The sequence below is a fragment of the Anastrepha obliqua genome, chromosome 3, assembly GCF_027943255.1.
Source record: "Anastrepha obliqua isolate idAnaObli1 chromosome 3, idAnaObli1_1.0, whole genome shotgun sequence".
In the NCBI taxonomy this organism is placed as follows: Eukaryota; Metazoa; Arthropoda; class Insecta; order Diptera; family Tephritidae; genus Anastrepha; species Anastrepha obliqua.
Window position 1 is genome coordinate 4,430,784 of NC_072894.1, and position 15,581 is coordinate 4,446,364.

The window sequence follows — 15,581 nt, forward strand, 5'->3', positions numbered from 1 at the left end:
ATGCAACGTTTGATTTTTCGTCATAATTGCCTATTTTTACAGGTAGAAACATTTTACTCTGTTCATGTCGAATACACTCGTCTTCGCTGGAAAATAATTAAGCAGGCAGACAAGTTCTTCGGTTAAGTACCTAGAATGGTTTTCCGGTAACGCTGTATAGAATGCTCAATAAAGTAGACTCTTTTCAAATTGAATGACACTTTGTCCTTGTTAAATTCAGTGGAACTTTATTCAAATAAAATATACGGATTTTTATAATTAATGCACAATTTTTAGAATTAATTAGATACAAATTAAAGTCAGCCAGAGTAGTAACATTAATTTTAAGTTGTGGATAATGCCAGAATCCATAAATATCAAGAAATTCAAAATATGGTAGAAATTAGCATTTCAAAGAACGCCAAAAACTCAAAAAAACGTTCATCAAAAAACTACATATTTAATCAGAATATTTAGAAAAATGCCAAATTATGCAGTGTCATAACCCCCATTGAAGTTTCGTATAACAAAGTAAAAGTTCGAAGTGACTCAAAAATCGCGCTGAGTTTTGACAATTTTTTTGCTGACGGTGTTCCATGTTCACTGACATATAAACAAAAAAAATGAAGCATTCGTTATATGGCGGAAATATTTTTCATTATAATTTTTTTTTTTTGTACTACTTATGTACATGATTCAATGATAAAAGGTTTGCTCAGTAAGCAGCTTTCTCGTTGTCTCTTGACAAGTCGCCTCTCTTAGAAAGACACTGGGATGCTAGCTCTAGAAATTTTGCGTAAAAATGGAGGAAAAATAAAATTTGTAGAAAAAAGATTTTATTTTCAAAATGGTCTGCTTACGATCAACAACTCGCTAAAGAGTTTCCATCGGTATGTTCAGGACTATGGTAGTGTGACATGGAATACATACGACTTAAGACAGGACATGATAAAGTAATTGACGTAATCCGAGATCGATGAGTGGTGAATTTACAAAGCTTTATTTCTTATGATGTGATGATTTGGACGGAATTCATGTTTTGCAAAAAGCTAGCATTTACCAAAGAGTTACAACAGTGAGAATAATTGGGTAGTCCCGACGCGATCGATAAAATTTCAGACCTCATTATAAAAAATTTGGGATTGACGGAACTTATTTCCAATGAGCCCACTTTCCCATGGATGGATGAAGTGTTCAGAAGAGGCTTACGAGAGGTGCCTTTTATATTTCGGGATTAGAGAACAAAAACAAATTTTAATTATCGAAAATCACTTTATTGTTTTTCAAAATATTCTCCATGAAGATCTATATACTTTTGCATGCGTTTGAACCAATTGTCGAAGCACTTTTGCCACTCTGAATGAGGTACCTCTAAAACATGCATTCTGAATGCCGCAACCACTTCTTCAGGTGTCGAAAAACGTTGACCTCTCAGTTTGTTTTTTCGGTACGGGAATAAAAAGAAGTCAAGTCTGGACTATACGGCGGATGACCCATTAATTCGATGTTTTGGGTGCTCAAAAATGCAGTTGTTTGAGCCGATGTGTGAGAGCTCGCATTGTCCTGGTGAAGAGTGATCCGTGTTTGGCGATTGGTTTTCCTAGGAAGACAACTGGCAAACAAATGGTTGTGTACCACTCAGAATTTACTGTTCTGCGTTGTTCTAGTGGTACGGTTGCGACATGTCCAGTTTTTCCAAAAAAACAGGCGACCATTTGGTTGAAAGTGCTTCGTGCGCGAACAACTTTTGTTGGATTTGGCTCATCTTGAAACACCCATACAGTCGACTGCTGTTTACTTTCGGGCTCATACGCGTAAATCCATGATTCATCACCTGTCACGATGCCATAGACGTGTTTCGAAGCCCCGCGATCGTATTTTTTGAGCATTTCCTTCGACCAATCGACACGAGCCTTTTTTTGACAGTCAAATGTTTATGCATTATTGAATGTATGCTGGTCCCACTAATGCCTAAGATTGTCTCAATCTCACGATAGGTCACATGACGATCTTGCAATATCAGTTCGCGCACAGCATCAATGGTTTTCAGAACAACAACTGACTTTGGACAACTGACTTCGGGCCTAACTAAGAAAACCCTTTTTTTTGTTCAAAACCAGCTTTATTCATCAACGTAATTTCCATCAAGAACAAAGCAATCATTCCAGCGCCGCTCTAACATTTCAATGCCACTTTTGTAGAGCGATTTATCTTTTGTCTCAAAATAGGCGCCAGTTTCAGCGATAAACCCTCGATAACATTCGAGCGAAATTTCTTACCGGCGAGCAGATTTTTAGATCTACGAGCAGTCAGTAGTCGCTAGGAGCCAAATCTGGCTAGGACTTTTTTTATAAGTTTTTACATTTTAAATCTTTGCATTAATTCATTGGGCATAGATTGCTTTTAATCTTGGTGAAGGGAAGTTCTTATTAAGAAGGCTCACAGCTCGAGGATTTGAATGAGTGGCAAGCCGACTGCTGTATCGCTTACTGCTTCTGCTGATTTCGTGCAAACCATGGCGCACTGGCATACATGCGTAACACCTTCGACCGGAGTCTCTGTGGCGTTTCCAGGATATATATTATTTTGCGGCCGAGCTCCATATTTCGACTCCGTATGTCCATATTCGTCTAAGAATTGTTTTGTATATGAGGACTTTATTGTCTAGTGATAATACTGATTTGTAGCCAAGTAACCAGTAAAGTGAATGGGGTTTCAGCTCAAGTTCTTTTTGCTTTAAAAATACTTGCGATGGCCGCCTGGCATTATCTGTCTGGGGTATTAAAGCGTTGTTTAGATATACGGCAGGGCGAAGCATCAGGCTTTCAGCAAGGTTTTCAGCCAGGAACTAACATTGTTGAGGTTTTCTTTCAAGTAGTAAGTATCAATTGAGACATGGCTTCTTTTGGATATTATAACCGTATCATCGGCATAGATGCCTATAGTTGTGCTCTTCATCAAGGGTAGGTCGGCTGTAAACAAAGTGTACAAAACGAGCCCTAGGACACTTCTTTGTGGTACACCTGCTTTAATTTCGTGGAGGTTGGTAGTTTCATCGCTTATTTTGACAAGAAAATTTCTACTATTCAGGTACGATTTTAGAAGCATAGTGTAATTATGCGGTAAGCTAATGTAAAGCTTGTATGGCAGGCCTTCGTGCCATACCTTAACAAAGGCTTGCGTAATATCTGCGTAAAACTGCAGTACAGCATTCCTTTTTTCGAGCACTTCCCTAGCGCATTCGTGCACACAATTAACCTGTTCCATAGTGGATTTTCTTAACGTATGAGTTTATTTGGAGTAACTTCTGGGGTACGTAAAATGTTTTTTTTATACCCTCTTTCTAAAGTACCTTAAAAAATTTCGTAAGATGTTTAAACAGTTTGACACGCATATTAATGTGTTCATAGTCGAATCAATCATTTTTTGGGCTGAAGAATTGCTTTTCCGTTATAGAATTGACTGCCTGTGTAGCAGCGTTTACTAACGCCACTCGGCTCTAATCGCCGCTTAGCAACACAAAACGTGATCCCACCTCTTGTTTCGCTATTTGAAACCTCTCTTATCGTTCCGTTTTCTCTTTAGAACTAAGACTTTGGGGTTTCTGCATGCCACGAAAGCTGCAAAGAAATCGGCCCTAAGCGTACGCGTTTACTCTAGTTCGTAGTTATGTAAAAATAAATGAGGTGTAAAATCTTAATCCCAGTTTGTACTATTTCAAACAGTGGTATTAGAGATTTGGAGCTTTGTATGAGCTCAGTAATTCTTTGGGAACCATACCAGAGATCAGCTATAAGAGGCGGCGTTCAAGCGTTCAAGATACCCTTACTCTTAAAATATAGAAAATATTTCGATCTGGCTTTCGTCTAGCATGCACCTTTAAAGGGGGAGCCATCTCAGTTTATTACTCAATCGTATTTTTATTCATTAACATTTTTTTATATCGAACTCGTCCATTCTGTATGCATTCGCCCGAACGCCGCCCTTGATTTGTTTCGCCTTCAGTTGACATCTTCATCTGCTCCGCTGTTTGTCGTGACAGTGCAGCCGAGGTAACAGAAGCTTTCGACAAATTCGACCGGACACCGGTCAACCATTATCAGTCTTGCTTATAGTGGTTGACTCTCATAGTCTTTGTCTTGGCGATGTTGACCTCTAGTCCGACAGTGTGTGCCAACGTGACCACCTGGCCACCCGCCTTCAGTGAGTTTGTGAGAGAGGAGGCGAAGTCCAGGCCGTCAAGATGTCTGGTGAAACCCCATACGATGCCTGTTTTGTGCAGGATAAATTGGCTCATAATGTCGTTTAGAACAATGGCAAAGAGAAGGGGGGACAGGGGACAACCTTGCCTTACGCTTACGTTGGTGGTGAATGGGCCGCTGATGTGGCCGTTATGGAGCACTGCCAGTTCGGAGTTCTGGTAAAAGGCTCTGATGAGGCGGTTATCTTAGCGGGAACTCCCCTCCTGCCCAACGCCAGCCATATTGAGTCTCGTTTGATTGTGTTGAATGCCTTCTTGAAGTTGACGAACAGCATGTAAATCGGGGAGCGCTACTCGACTGATTGTTCTGCTGTGGGGTGAAGAGTGTTGGGTTGGTCAACACTCCTTCGTTGAGGACGAAATCCAGTTTGTTCGTCTCTTAAGGAGCGTTTGATATATTTATCAAATAATCTGTAAACAAATTATTTAGTGATTTATAAGTGAAATGAAATGAAGTTCACTATTTACATAGGCGACATTATGCTCAGTGTCAGCACAGAGTTCACAGCCGTACAACAACATTGGTAGCAAATAAAATTTCGCGATGAGAAGCCTACTGCGAATTGGTGTTAGGTGCTATGCTAACCAAAAAGATCCCAGCATTCCATATACTTTACCAGTTGTACCACAAATATGATAATTCCACGTTAGTGTTCTATTGAAAAAGTACACCTAGGTTCTTAGCTACATCGACATCCGGTATCGCCGATCGGTTTAAAAAAATTTTATCATAAACCTTAATGCAAATATGTTTTTTAAAGACAGCAATACATTGCGATATTTGGATTCCAGAATGGACCATTGTTACTTGCCCATTCGTTGACTAGGTCTAAGTCCCTGTTAAGGTAGCTCAAGTGCAACTGAACATCATCGTCTGAATTATATTTTGCTTTAACACCTTAAAACAATTCTTGCCAGTGACTGCTGAAAGATGTCTACAATACAATTTGTCGGTTGGGTCTTCTTTGTCGTTCTACATTTGGAAGTTTTAAGTCTGATCTTGGTAGCAATCATAGGTTTATAAACTGATCTAGTAGGTGCTGAGTATTATTAATTAGCAGCTCATTTAGAATCTGAAATATAATTTTACAGTTTTTATAAACATTTAATTAAAAAGTGTGTCAAAAAAGTTAAAATTGCTTCAGTTTAAAAACTTCCGAAAAATTTACATTTTCACACTGTAACAGTTATTTTCGCTTTACTGAAACAGTTATTTTACTGTAAAAAACTATTTTTTATAACTTGCCTTTCAAAGTAAGTAGGGCTATAAGTTTTCTGTTTTCACATCGGCGACGCGCAGCACGTGGACTCGTCTAGTCACCAACCTACATAATATCGAGTTCACTTTGGCTATCATTCGTCAGACGAAGCCCATTGAACTAATCGAGGTTTTCAAAAATTAAGGTATTCTCATGTTCCAGATTTTTGGAGAACTTACTTCTTCGAAGATCTGTAGAGAGAATCTCATTAAGAGTTGAGGCTATTGGCCTATTCGTTTGGCCCAGATTTGATTCCTTCAAAAATCTTTCGAGTTCTTGGCGCAGCAGATATGGTCTGGCTCACATTTCACTTTAACAAGGTCGCAGCGGAGGGTATTCCGGAAGCGTGACGTAATAGCTTTCTTATTGCTTTCTACAGAAGTAAAAGTAATGTCAGGTACATTTAAACTTATGTCACAGTGTCTAAATATATGGAAGGACGTGTACTCGACGCACGCATTAAAAGCATCGCTAAGATCACTAAAAAATGCGCGCTTAGAGATTAATTTGGATGGATTGAGAAAGCACCTGATCTCGGAAATCATCATTAAACACGTCATTGAGACCTACCATCAAGCAACCACCCAGGTAAAATGTGCGAGCGGGCTGACTCAAAGCTTAAACGTTAATGTAGGCGCACACCAAGGCTCAGCTTTAAGCTCTGTTCTCTTTAATCTCGTGATGGACTTCCTTACACGGGAAATCCAGGCAACCTCCCTTGGACCCTTGGACACTGCTCTACGCAGACGATGTAGTTTTTCTCACACGCGACAAAGCCATCCTCCAAGAAAACCTGAAGCGGTGGGTTACCGTCTTTGAATCGAATGGGCTACGAGTAAGACACACAAAGCCTGAACCAATCGAGTTTCATTTTGCCACATCGAGTTATGAGAGTCCAGCTCTTACAATAAATAACGCCCCCTCAAAATCGTTGATAGGTTTAACTACTTGGGCTCGCATGTCAGCGAAGATGGGACCTTCGAACGAGAAATTGCTTACCGAATTCAAGGTGAATGGCAAAGCTGGAGAACAGCCTCCAAATATTAAAAGGTAAAATCTACAAAAGCATGATCAGGCCGGCAATGACATATGCAACCGACTGCTGGGCTGTAGCACGTAAACTGCAACTGAAATGCGGCTCACACTGCTCGACAAGATTCCAAACATATTTAATTGTCATAGCAATAAAGTTGCTCCAATCAGTACTAAGCTCCAGGAAAACCGCCTACGCTGGTACTGCCATGTAAGAAAAGACCAGAGCATCACGCATTGAGGTAAGTGTTGCAGATGGTGGTAGCGAAAGAGGGTCAAGCAGACCGCCGAAAACACCATTGAAAACGATATGCGATGTAGAAGTGTTGCGAAGGGACTATTCAGTACCGCGTAAATGGAAATTTCGCATAAGGAGAGCTGACCAGCAATAGAATAAGGCTACGTTAAAGAAGAAGAAGATCAATTGATTTTCTCACTTGCAAATTTTTACGAGTAAAAATTTATCCTGTAAAAACTTGCAACTTTCCCTCAAAACGAAATGTCATTTTGCTCTTTTACTTCCCCCTACTGCGCTAGTTTTTTGGATGCATGACCGCTAAAACTTGATAATTTGTAAAAATTGTTACAAATTATTTGCTTCATGAAGAGACCTAATAATTTCAGTTGAATATGTGTAAATGTAATACCAAAATGTTGATAGCAAATCAGTCATATGGTGAACTCTATGGCCTATTATATTTTTAAAAATTATAATAAATATTCGTAAATTACGTAAAGCAGAATGAATCGTCAGTTCCCAAAGTTCTAACATATATTTCGATGCACTTCTTAAAGGGGTATTCTAGTCTAGAAATTTGAAAAAATCGAAAATTTTTTTTTTCAAAATTCGATAGTTTAGGTATTCAAAAATATTTCCCTAAAAGGATTTTGCAAAATTCGAATTATTTTCGAAATTACAACTATTTTAGTGACGCGACAGCTAGACTGGTTTGAGCGGACGGCGAAATTCAAACGCGTGTTTCTCGAAACTACTTCGTTCGATACGGTCGGCACGATATCTCAAGTTCTAATCAACCGATTTGCTTGAAATTTGTCATGAATATTCCTTAAATATATCTCTATCGTATGAAGCTCGAAAAACTGGAAATTTCAATTTTTTAATATGAGAGAAAGCTTAAAAATAAGAGAAAAATCGACCTCAATTTTTTGAGTAGCCGCCATTTTATGGAAAACATTTTTTTCCGTTTTTTCTGGTTCATACGATAATTACATTCATATTAATTAAGAATTTGTATTTTTTTTTCAGATGACCACAAGGGTAGAAATCGTGACGACGGGGACACTGCCTTTTTTTCCCCCCTTCCACTTCAAGGACGCATAACTCCTAGAAAATTCATTTTTTTTTTTTTTCAAATTTATTTTGTGTGCTCCTAATATATGAATAAATAAAAAATATAAAAAAATGTATCGTAAAAATACCAATAGCTTTTTTTTTATTCATCGTCAAAAAATGCTCGAAATTCGGGCCTCTAGACTAGAATACCCCCTTAACTAAATGAAATGTTTTTATTTATCTGCACTTCGTTTAAATAAAAAATGCGGCTTCCGAAATTTTACTTAAATTAAACTTCGCATTAAGGCAGTAGTCTGCTTTAGAAGCCGAAAAAAAGCGTTTTTTTAGCAATTTTTTTTGAAAGGGAAGGAAATGATTGCGGTAAACGGAATTTTAAGACGATAGTGTACTATATTTAAGGTTTAAAAAACAATATTTATTTTTAAAAAATATTGAAATTTTTTAAAGTTGTAAGTATTTTTCTGGAGCGCCTGGAGTCTGCACTTGTAAATCGGTGCCGGTGATGGAGGTCTTGCGATGCATCTGAAACAGTCGAACCAAATTTTTTTTTAATTTTTATAAGTTTCTTTTCTTTATGAACTAAAAAAATACGGAAGAAGTTCTAAAATTCCAAATTTTTTCGAAGTTTGAAAAAAAAATTCACTTTTTTAAGAAAAAAAATTGACTTTAAGTTGCAAAACAAGTAGTTTAAATAATACTTTTGTCCAACTTTTTTAGTTCAAATAGAAGATAATTTAATACTGAAGCTAGATCACTTTGGTTTTTTTCGATCGGACATATATTCTTTTTGCTAGAAAACGCGCTTTAAAGTTCTGCCTGAGCATTCGCACCTGCTCGACGCTCGACCACCAAAACTGCTCTAGCTTCGAAAATATGTCGAATTGGCCTCTGGAATTTTAAAGACATATTCTTGGATAGTTTTGGAAGAGATTTAAAACAAAACAAAAAAATCGATTTTTTGAAGCCTGTAAAGCAGACTACTGCCTTAACTGATAACGGCTGAGTGGCTTTTGAGAATCGCAGTTGAGTGGAATTTTCAACTTTATCTTTACGCGTTGAACTAAAGAGCTCAAATATCTCAGAATATGTTTCATTTGAAGAGCCCCAAATGAGCAACAACAACTCGTATGAGTAACAACAACTTGTATGTGCGTATGTCAACGCATCTACGATCAACAAAGTTCAAAGTGTCAAGACTTATTAGGTGATAATAAATTGCCAATTAAAAGCAAGTAATATATTTTCTCGTACTCTGCGATACTCAGTTGTATCTACTGAACGGTGGCTTATCTTAGTTTCATGCCATCACACAGATTTACATTCGCGCAGTTTGTGGTGCCATGCGCTGCCCAAAGTTTTGACAAATAATTCTCAAACCACACACCGAACTCATCCACTAACAACGTGAAGAGCTCAAATATTTAGCAGCTGTCATTTGTGAAGAGTCACAATTGAGTAACAACAACTTTTACCTACATACATATGTACTAGGGCGGGTCGATTTCAAAATCGCTCATTGCTCTGTGAAAATCATATTCTAGGGATCAAAATAAGAAACTTTGCCGAAGGAACCATACCTCTAAAACGAATTCTGATGTCCTCTAATTTCAAAATATCACCATTTTTGGCCTTTACATGAAAAAATCAGCTAAATGGCTATATTTTTTCTTTATTTTTATTTATTTATAATAATATTTATTATTTATTTATAATAATATCTATTTTTTCTCTTAAGAAATTTATTTAGTCAGAACATATGTAAATGAAAAAATCAATTTAAGTGAGTTATAGAAAAGAAACTAAAAAGTTCAACCCAAAGTTTCTTATTTTCATCCCTAGAATATGATTTCCACAGAGCAATGGGCGATTTTTTTGCCTCCCCACAAAAGACACTAAAAGTTCGACCCAAATTGGGGGACATCAGAATTCGTTTTAGAGGTATGGTTCCTTCGGCAAAGTTTCTTATTTTGATCCCTAGAATATGATTTTCACAAAGCAATGGGCGATTTTTTTGCCTCCCCACAAATCGACCCGGCCTAATATGTACCCATATGTAAATTCATGTAAGTATGTACGACCGCATCTGATCGCATCTGACCGCATCTGCTATCAGCAGAGTTCAAAAGACAATGTCTTATTATACGTACAAATACTTTACATATGTAATTGGCCTATACATTCTTTTGTGAAACTTGATTTCATTCCACAAATGGAGAAATACTTTTATGCCGTCTCCGAATAGCAGATGGTTCTTTATGGTATTCACTCACAAAGCCATTCGGGTGCGGGGCTGCAAAGACTTATTAGGTGATAATAAATGGCCAATTAAAAGCAAGTGTTCTATTTTTTCGTACTCTTTAATGCATATAATAATTGGCCATATCTACCGAACGGGTGTTTATCTTAGCTTCATGCCATCCCCGAGTTTTAAATGCATGCAGTCTGTGGTGCCACGCACTGCTCGAAGCTCTGGCATACTGTTCTTGGACCACACACCGTTCATCTCCACTAAGAACTTGGCCATATGCTGATTATGCCGTTGGTGAAGAGAATTTCTATGCTGAAGAATGTATACATACACACATCCAGACATATGTATGTGCATAGCTGCAGACTAAAGAAGCGGAGCAGTTTGTACCCACCCAATCATTGTAATTTTTGTGTTTGTTGGTATTTATGGTTCGAAATCACGTTTGTGCCGTTTATGTGAATGTTTGCTTATAAAAAGAAGCGCACCGAGTTTGTTTTAATTAGTAGTGACATTTGTGGGAGAAGACAAAGAACTACTTTCACTTCACGTCAAAATCAATATGAAACAGTTCACGGTAAGTTTTTATTGCAATTTTGGCTCTGTACAATGGTCGTAGACCTTTCACTCTCTGTGTGCTTCTTCAAGAGTTTTCGGAATTCTTGTAGTGTTTTTCGAATTATATCTAAATAATAAGCTATTATTTATTTATTCGTTTTGTGTTTTTGTTTTGCAGTGTCTCTCTTTAGCTTTGTTCGCTTCCCTTGCAGTGGCGCAAGCTTATGGACCACCAAGTCCTCTTCCTCCACCTCCCCCAAGTTATGGTGGTGGATCAGGAGGTTATGGAGCTCCTGCTATCCAACAAGTGAGTTTGGCTGGTCTCTCCAAGCTGGTGAACATCGGCGCCGTTGAGAGGTATTTGAATGGCCCTGCAGCTTCCTACTCTGGCCAGAACTCTGGTTCGTATGCCCCGGCTAAGTACATTGCGGCAGCATCAGGGCCCTCTCGCGGCACGGTAATATCATCTAGCTATAGTGAAGCGCCTGCTAGCTATGGTGGAGGAGCATCATCGGGCGGCTATGGAGGCGGTAATGGAGGCTATGGAGGCGCACCAGTACCAATTCTTTGTGGTGGCAATGGAATACCCTGTGGGCATGGAGGCGGTAATGGAGGCTATGGAGGCGCTCCAGTACCAATCATTTCTGGTTATGGTGGCGCTGCTCGTCCCAAATACCAAGTCCTCGCCGCTCACGTGACCCAGATCAACCCCGGCAAGAACAACTATAAAGCCTACCAGACTCCCATTAGATATAGTTCTGTGGCGCTCCCAATTGTGCCAAATGGTTCAGTTGCCAATTTGTACGTTCCTGAAAATAAGGGATATGGCTCATCTGGCAGCTCCTATGGTGGCGGTTCCAGCAGCTATTAAATCTGTCCTGATGTACACTGGATCCTTTAGTTAATAGTAATAGTGCCTGTAACTAGTTAATAAATTCTAAATTCAAAATTTTGCCTTCAAGAGAATTTTGTGTAAATATTTGAAAAATGTTTGGTTAATTTTTTGTTGATTATGTACATACACACATAGTATATTTGTTTTTCCTGAATAAAAAGCTTATTTCTAAGTGGAACTGAAATCGTTTAAATTTTGGGAATTGGGTTTTTGTGTTTTTGAGTTTATTTCATTTCCTATATACATCTGTTGTTATTGTTGGTACAATAGTTTGGTTTGCAGAAACTTGGAATGCTAGTTGACGAAAGCAAAATTCGTATGCTAAAAGTTCTCTTCTTCTTCTTTATTGGCGCTATAACCGCTTACGCGATTTTGCCCGAGTTTAACAAATCGCGCCAACCGTTTCCTTCTCGTACTAACCGGCGCCAATTGGACACACCAAGTGAAGCCAAGTCCTTCTCCACCTGATCTTTCTAACGCAAAGGAGGCCTTCTTCTTCCTCTGCTACCACCAGCTGGTACCGCATCGAATACTTTCAAAGCCGGAGCGTTTGTATCCATTGCGACGTCGTGACCCAACCAACGTAGACGCTGGATCTTTATTCACTGCGCTATGTCTATGTCGTCGTAAAGCTCATACAGCTCATCGTTCCATCGTCTGCGATATTCGCTGTTGCCAACGTGCAAAGGTTCAAAAATCTTGCGCAGAATCTTTCTCTCAAACACTCCAAGCGTCGCTTCATCGGATGTTGTCATCGTCCAAGCTTCTGCGCCATACGTTAGGACGGGCATTACTACTACTCAATTGCCTACATAGTCCAAAGTAGCACTTGTTGGCAAGAGATATTCTACGTTGGATTTCAAGGCTGACATTGTTACCGCTGTTAATGCTGGTTCCTAAGTATACGAAGTCTTTTACAACCTCGAAATCATAAATGTCGAAATCAACAGTGACGTGGGTGCCGATACACGAGTGCGCCGACTGTTTGTTTGATGATAGGAGGTACTTCGTTTTGTCCTCGTTCACCACCAAACCCATTCGCTTTGCCTCTTTATCCAGTTCGGAGAAGCCAGAACTAACAGCGCGGTTGTTAAGGCCGATGATATCGATATCATCGGCATACGCCACCAATTGTACGTTCTTATAAAATATTGTCACCCTGTCTGAAACCTTGTTTGGTATCAAACGGCTCGGGGAGGTCCTTCCCAATTCTGACGGCACTGCTGGTGTTGAGCAACGTCATCTTGCATAGCCGTATTAGTTTTGCCGGGATACCAAATTCAGGCATCGCGGCATACAGATAACTCCTCTTCGTACTGTCAGCAGCTTTGGAGTCGACGAAAGGATGGTGTGTGTTGATTCTCCTTTTATGGGTCTTTTCCAAGATTTGGCGTATTGTGAATATTTGATCGATGGTAGACTTTCCAGGTCTAAAGCCGCACTGATAAGGTCCAATCAGTTGGTTGACGGTGGGCTTCAGCCTTTCACACAATACGCTCGCTAAAACCTTATAGGCGATATTTAGAAGACTAATCCCGCGGTAATTGGCACAGATTGCAGGATCGCCCTTTATATGGATTGCTAAAAGTTAAATAAGAAAAAACAAGTAAAGAACTTTTAACGGTCGAGATTTGCTGACCTATATTCGACTTTTCCGTCTCTTGACTACACAATTTTCGAGTATTTTACTTAAATGCTTAAATGTACAAATCTTAACTGTTTGCAAAGAAAATGTCACGCATCCAGCTGATATTCCATTAAGAGTGTCGAATAGCACAAAACTGGCATAAAAAATTACGTCACTTCTAAATATGTTGACAGCATCAACTTAATTCGGAAGAAATTGTGATACTATTTTAGAGAAAAAATGTAAGCAAGTCCATTCTTAAACTGTAGGTAGAAGAATTATGGGCACGAAAAATTGGCTATAAAGAACTTTTCGAAAAGTCAGCTGAGTGCTCTACATATTATGATTTCTGCAATCCACACATAAACCTCTTAAGTGATAACTAGAAGTAGGGGACATCTGTTAACAAACATGAAAATGTGCTGCATAGTTGGCATTATTGAGCAAGAAATGGAGAAACTTGATAAAAAAAACAGAGTTTATTTCTCATGCTGCTGTCGCAACTCTGTTAGTAAGATTGTGATTCGCATACGGAAACGGGTTGAGAAAATGTAGCGCTGCTGATGCAGAACACTTTCTATGTAATTGCTTGCCATTAGAAAAAAGCTGACTCTATGAATTTTACACAGTAGATTCTGTTTTTATGCGGTATATACGTTCCGCAAGAAACAGCATAAAAAAAGCGACCAGTTCTATAGTAAAACTATAGATACGTTTCAAAAGTGCTAAGAGCCGCATAAATCTGAAATAATGTAATAAAACGTCAGAATCGAAAAATAAATTTACATCGCCAGAAATAGAGTCATCCGCATGTTGCGCATTCGTTTAGGATTTCGCGTAAAATCACTTCCGTCACTTGAGGAAATGTACACCTCTGATCTGGATACTTGTAGGGTTAGCATTTTTGTTATAATCTGTGATGAGTTTTTGCTTAGCTGGTTTAGATTCTCGTTTATATGTACAATTCCCGATAGGTGGACATGCATTTTTTAATTTAAAAAAAACCGCACTATTTCAAAACCGCATAAAAACAGAATCTAATGTATATTTAAAATCTGCAGGTAAATGGTTCTTAAATAAGCTGTATGAAACCTCTGGGTTTTTTGCATTACTACGTTGAGCGCAGCGCAGATATTTCTGACTTTTTCCCACGGAAGGCAGAAAGCGTTCGCTCTCTAAGTATGCGCTAATGTAATATTAACAGCGATCAATTCCCTGCTCCTCTTTCAAGAAGTAACCGGACAAAAAATATCAGTTATGGAATTTCGGAGACAATTAGTAAATGGGCTGACACAGCGATTAGATCAACAAATTCCACTTTGGGTAGGAAAAATTGTACATAAATTACATAAAAAAGAAGGAGACATCCACAAAGTTCGGAAATACTGTTCTGGTTGCTATGATGAAAATTCAAGATTATTTGGTTCTAAGAAAGCCAAAAATGTAACAAAAGCGACCGGCAGAGTTGAAGAGCAGAGCAGCTGGGAAGAGGGTGATGGGATGATTCCACCTCGCCATCCAAACAACTTCTCCAGAAACGAGTCTCACTGCATGGACAATGTCCGGTAAGGATACCCACCAAATTCGACAGCTGCGGCTTTGTTAGCCTTAGAAGTTTCCTCGAGTGCCCCCGATCTACCCGTGTCCAGAAAGATATCGTGACTTTGCAAATTTGCGCGCTAGCTCAGCGCTCACTGAGTTGATGCGAGGCCTCTTCTTTCCAAGAGTGGACCACAGGTTCTCAAGGGAACCCCAATCCGCTCATTTCGCGATGAAACCGTCTCCAGGGTTCACTGTCTAGCCAGCTCATCAACCCAGTAGTTACTCTCTATGCCGCTGGGACCGGAAGCCCAACATCGACGTATGCGGATGCAGTTGAGAGTCAGGGGTAACGGGGGCAATAAGAAGTATTTTCTGCCATCAAGCAGACATTTTTTGATAATCTTGAAGTAGTAAAGGGCATCATCCAATAGTGAATATATTCACACAAAGTGTTACTTTAGACTATGCAGACGAATGGAGGAGTAAAATCCGCTCTTGAAGAACAAAAACCGTACTTTATAATGCCCGTCTTATTATATGGCGATTTGCTAAAGGGGAAGAAAAATTATCGATGACTATTGCAGACGATTGAATGAACTTTACAACAATAGATAAGTAGACATAAAACAGCGAATAAAGATTTGAATATAGCAAAAGAGATATTCCGAACTCAAATGGAAATTCAGCCAAAATCAAGCGTAGAGTTAATATCAAATGAAAAGTTAAAATGAGGAACTTCGGCATTACACACAAAGCTGGATCTGAAGAAGTCTGCGAATAGATTAGCAGCTTCACTGGAAGTGCTTGCAAATTTGTTCTTAAAAAAGACAGATTAGCGAATTAATAAGCACAATTGTTACTTTTT

General features: G+C 38.9%; 1 protein-coding gene across 1 annotated transcript; it reads left to right on the top strand.

The window, feature by feature from the left end:
• Positions 1 to 10,539: 10,539 nt before the first annotated feature.
• Positions 10,540 to 11,725, top strand: LOC129242539 (chorion protein S19). Its single transcript, XM_054879230.1, has 2 exons — positions 10,540 to 10,671; positions 10,831 to 11,725. Exons 1-2 carry the CDS (start codon positions 10,657 to 10,659, stop codon positions 11,521 to 11,523), a joined length of 708 nt encoding a protein of 235 aa, XP_054735205.1. The 5' UTR covers positions 10,540 to 10,656; the 3' UTR covers positions 11,524 to 11,725.
• The last annotated feature ends 3,856 nt before the right edge of the window (positions 11,726 to 15,581 follow it).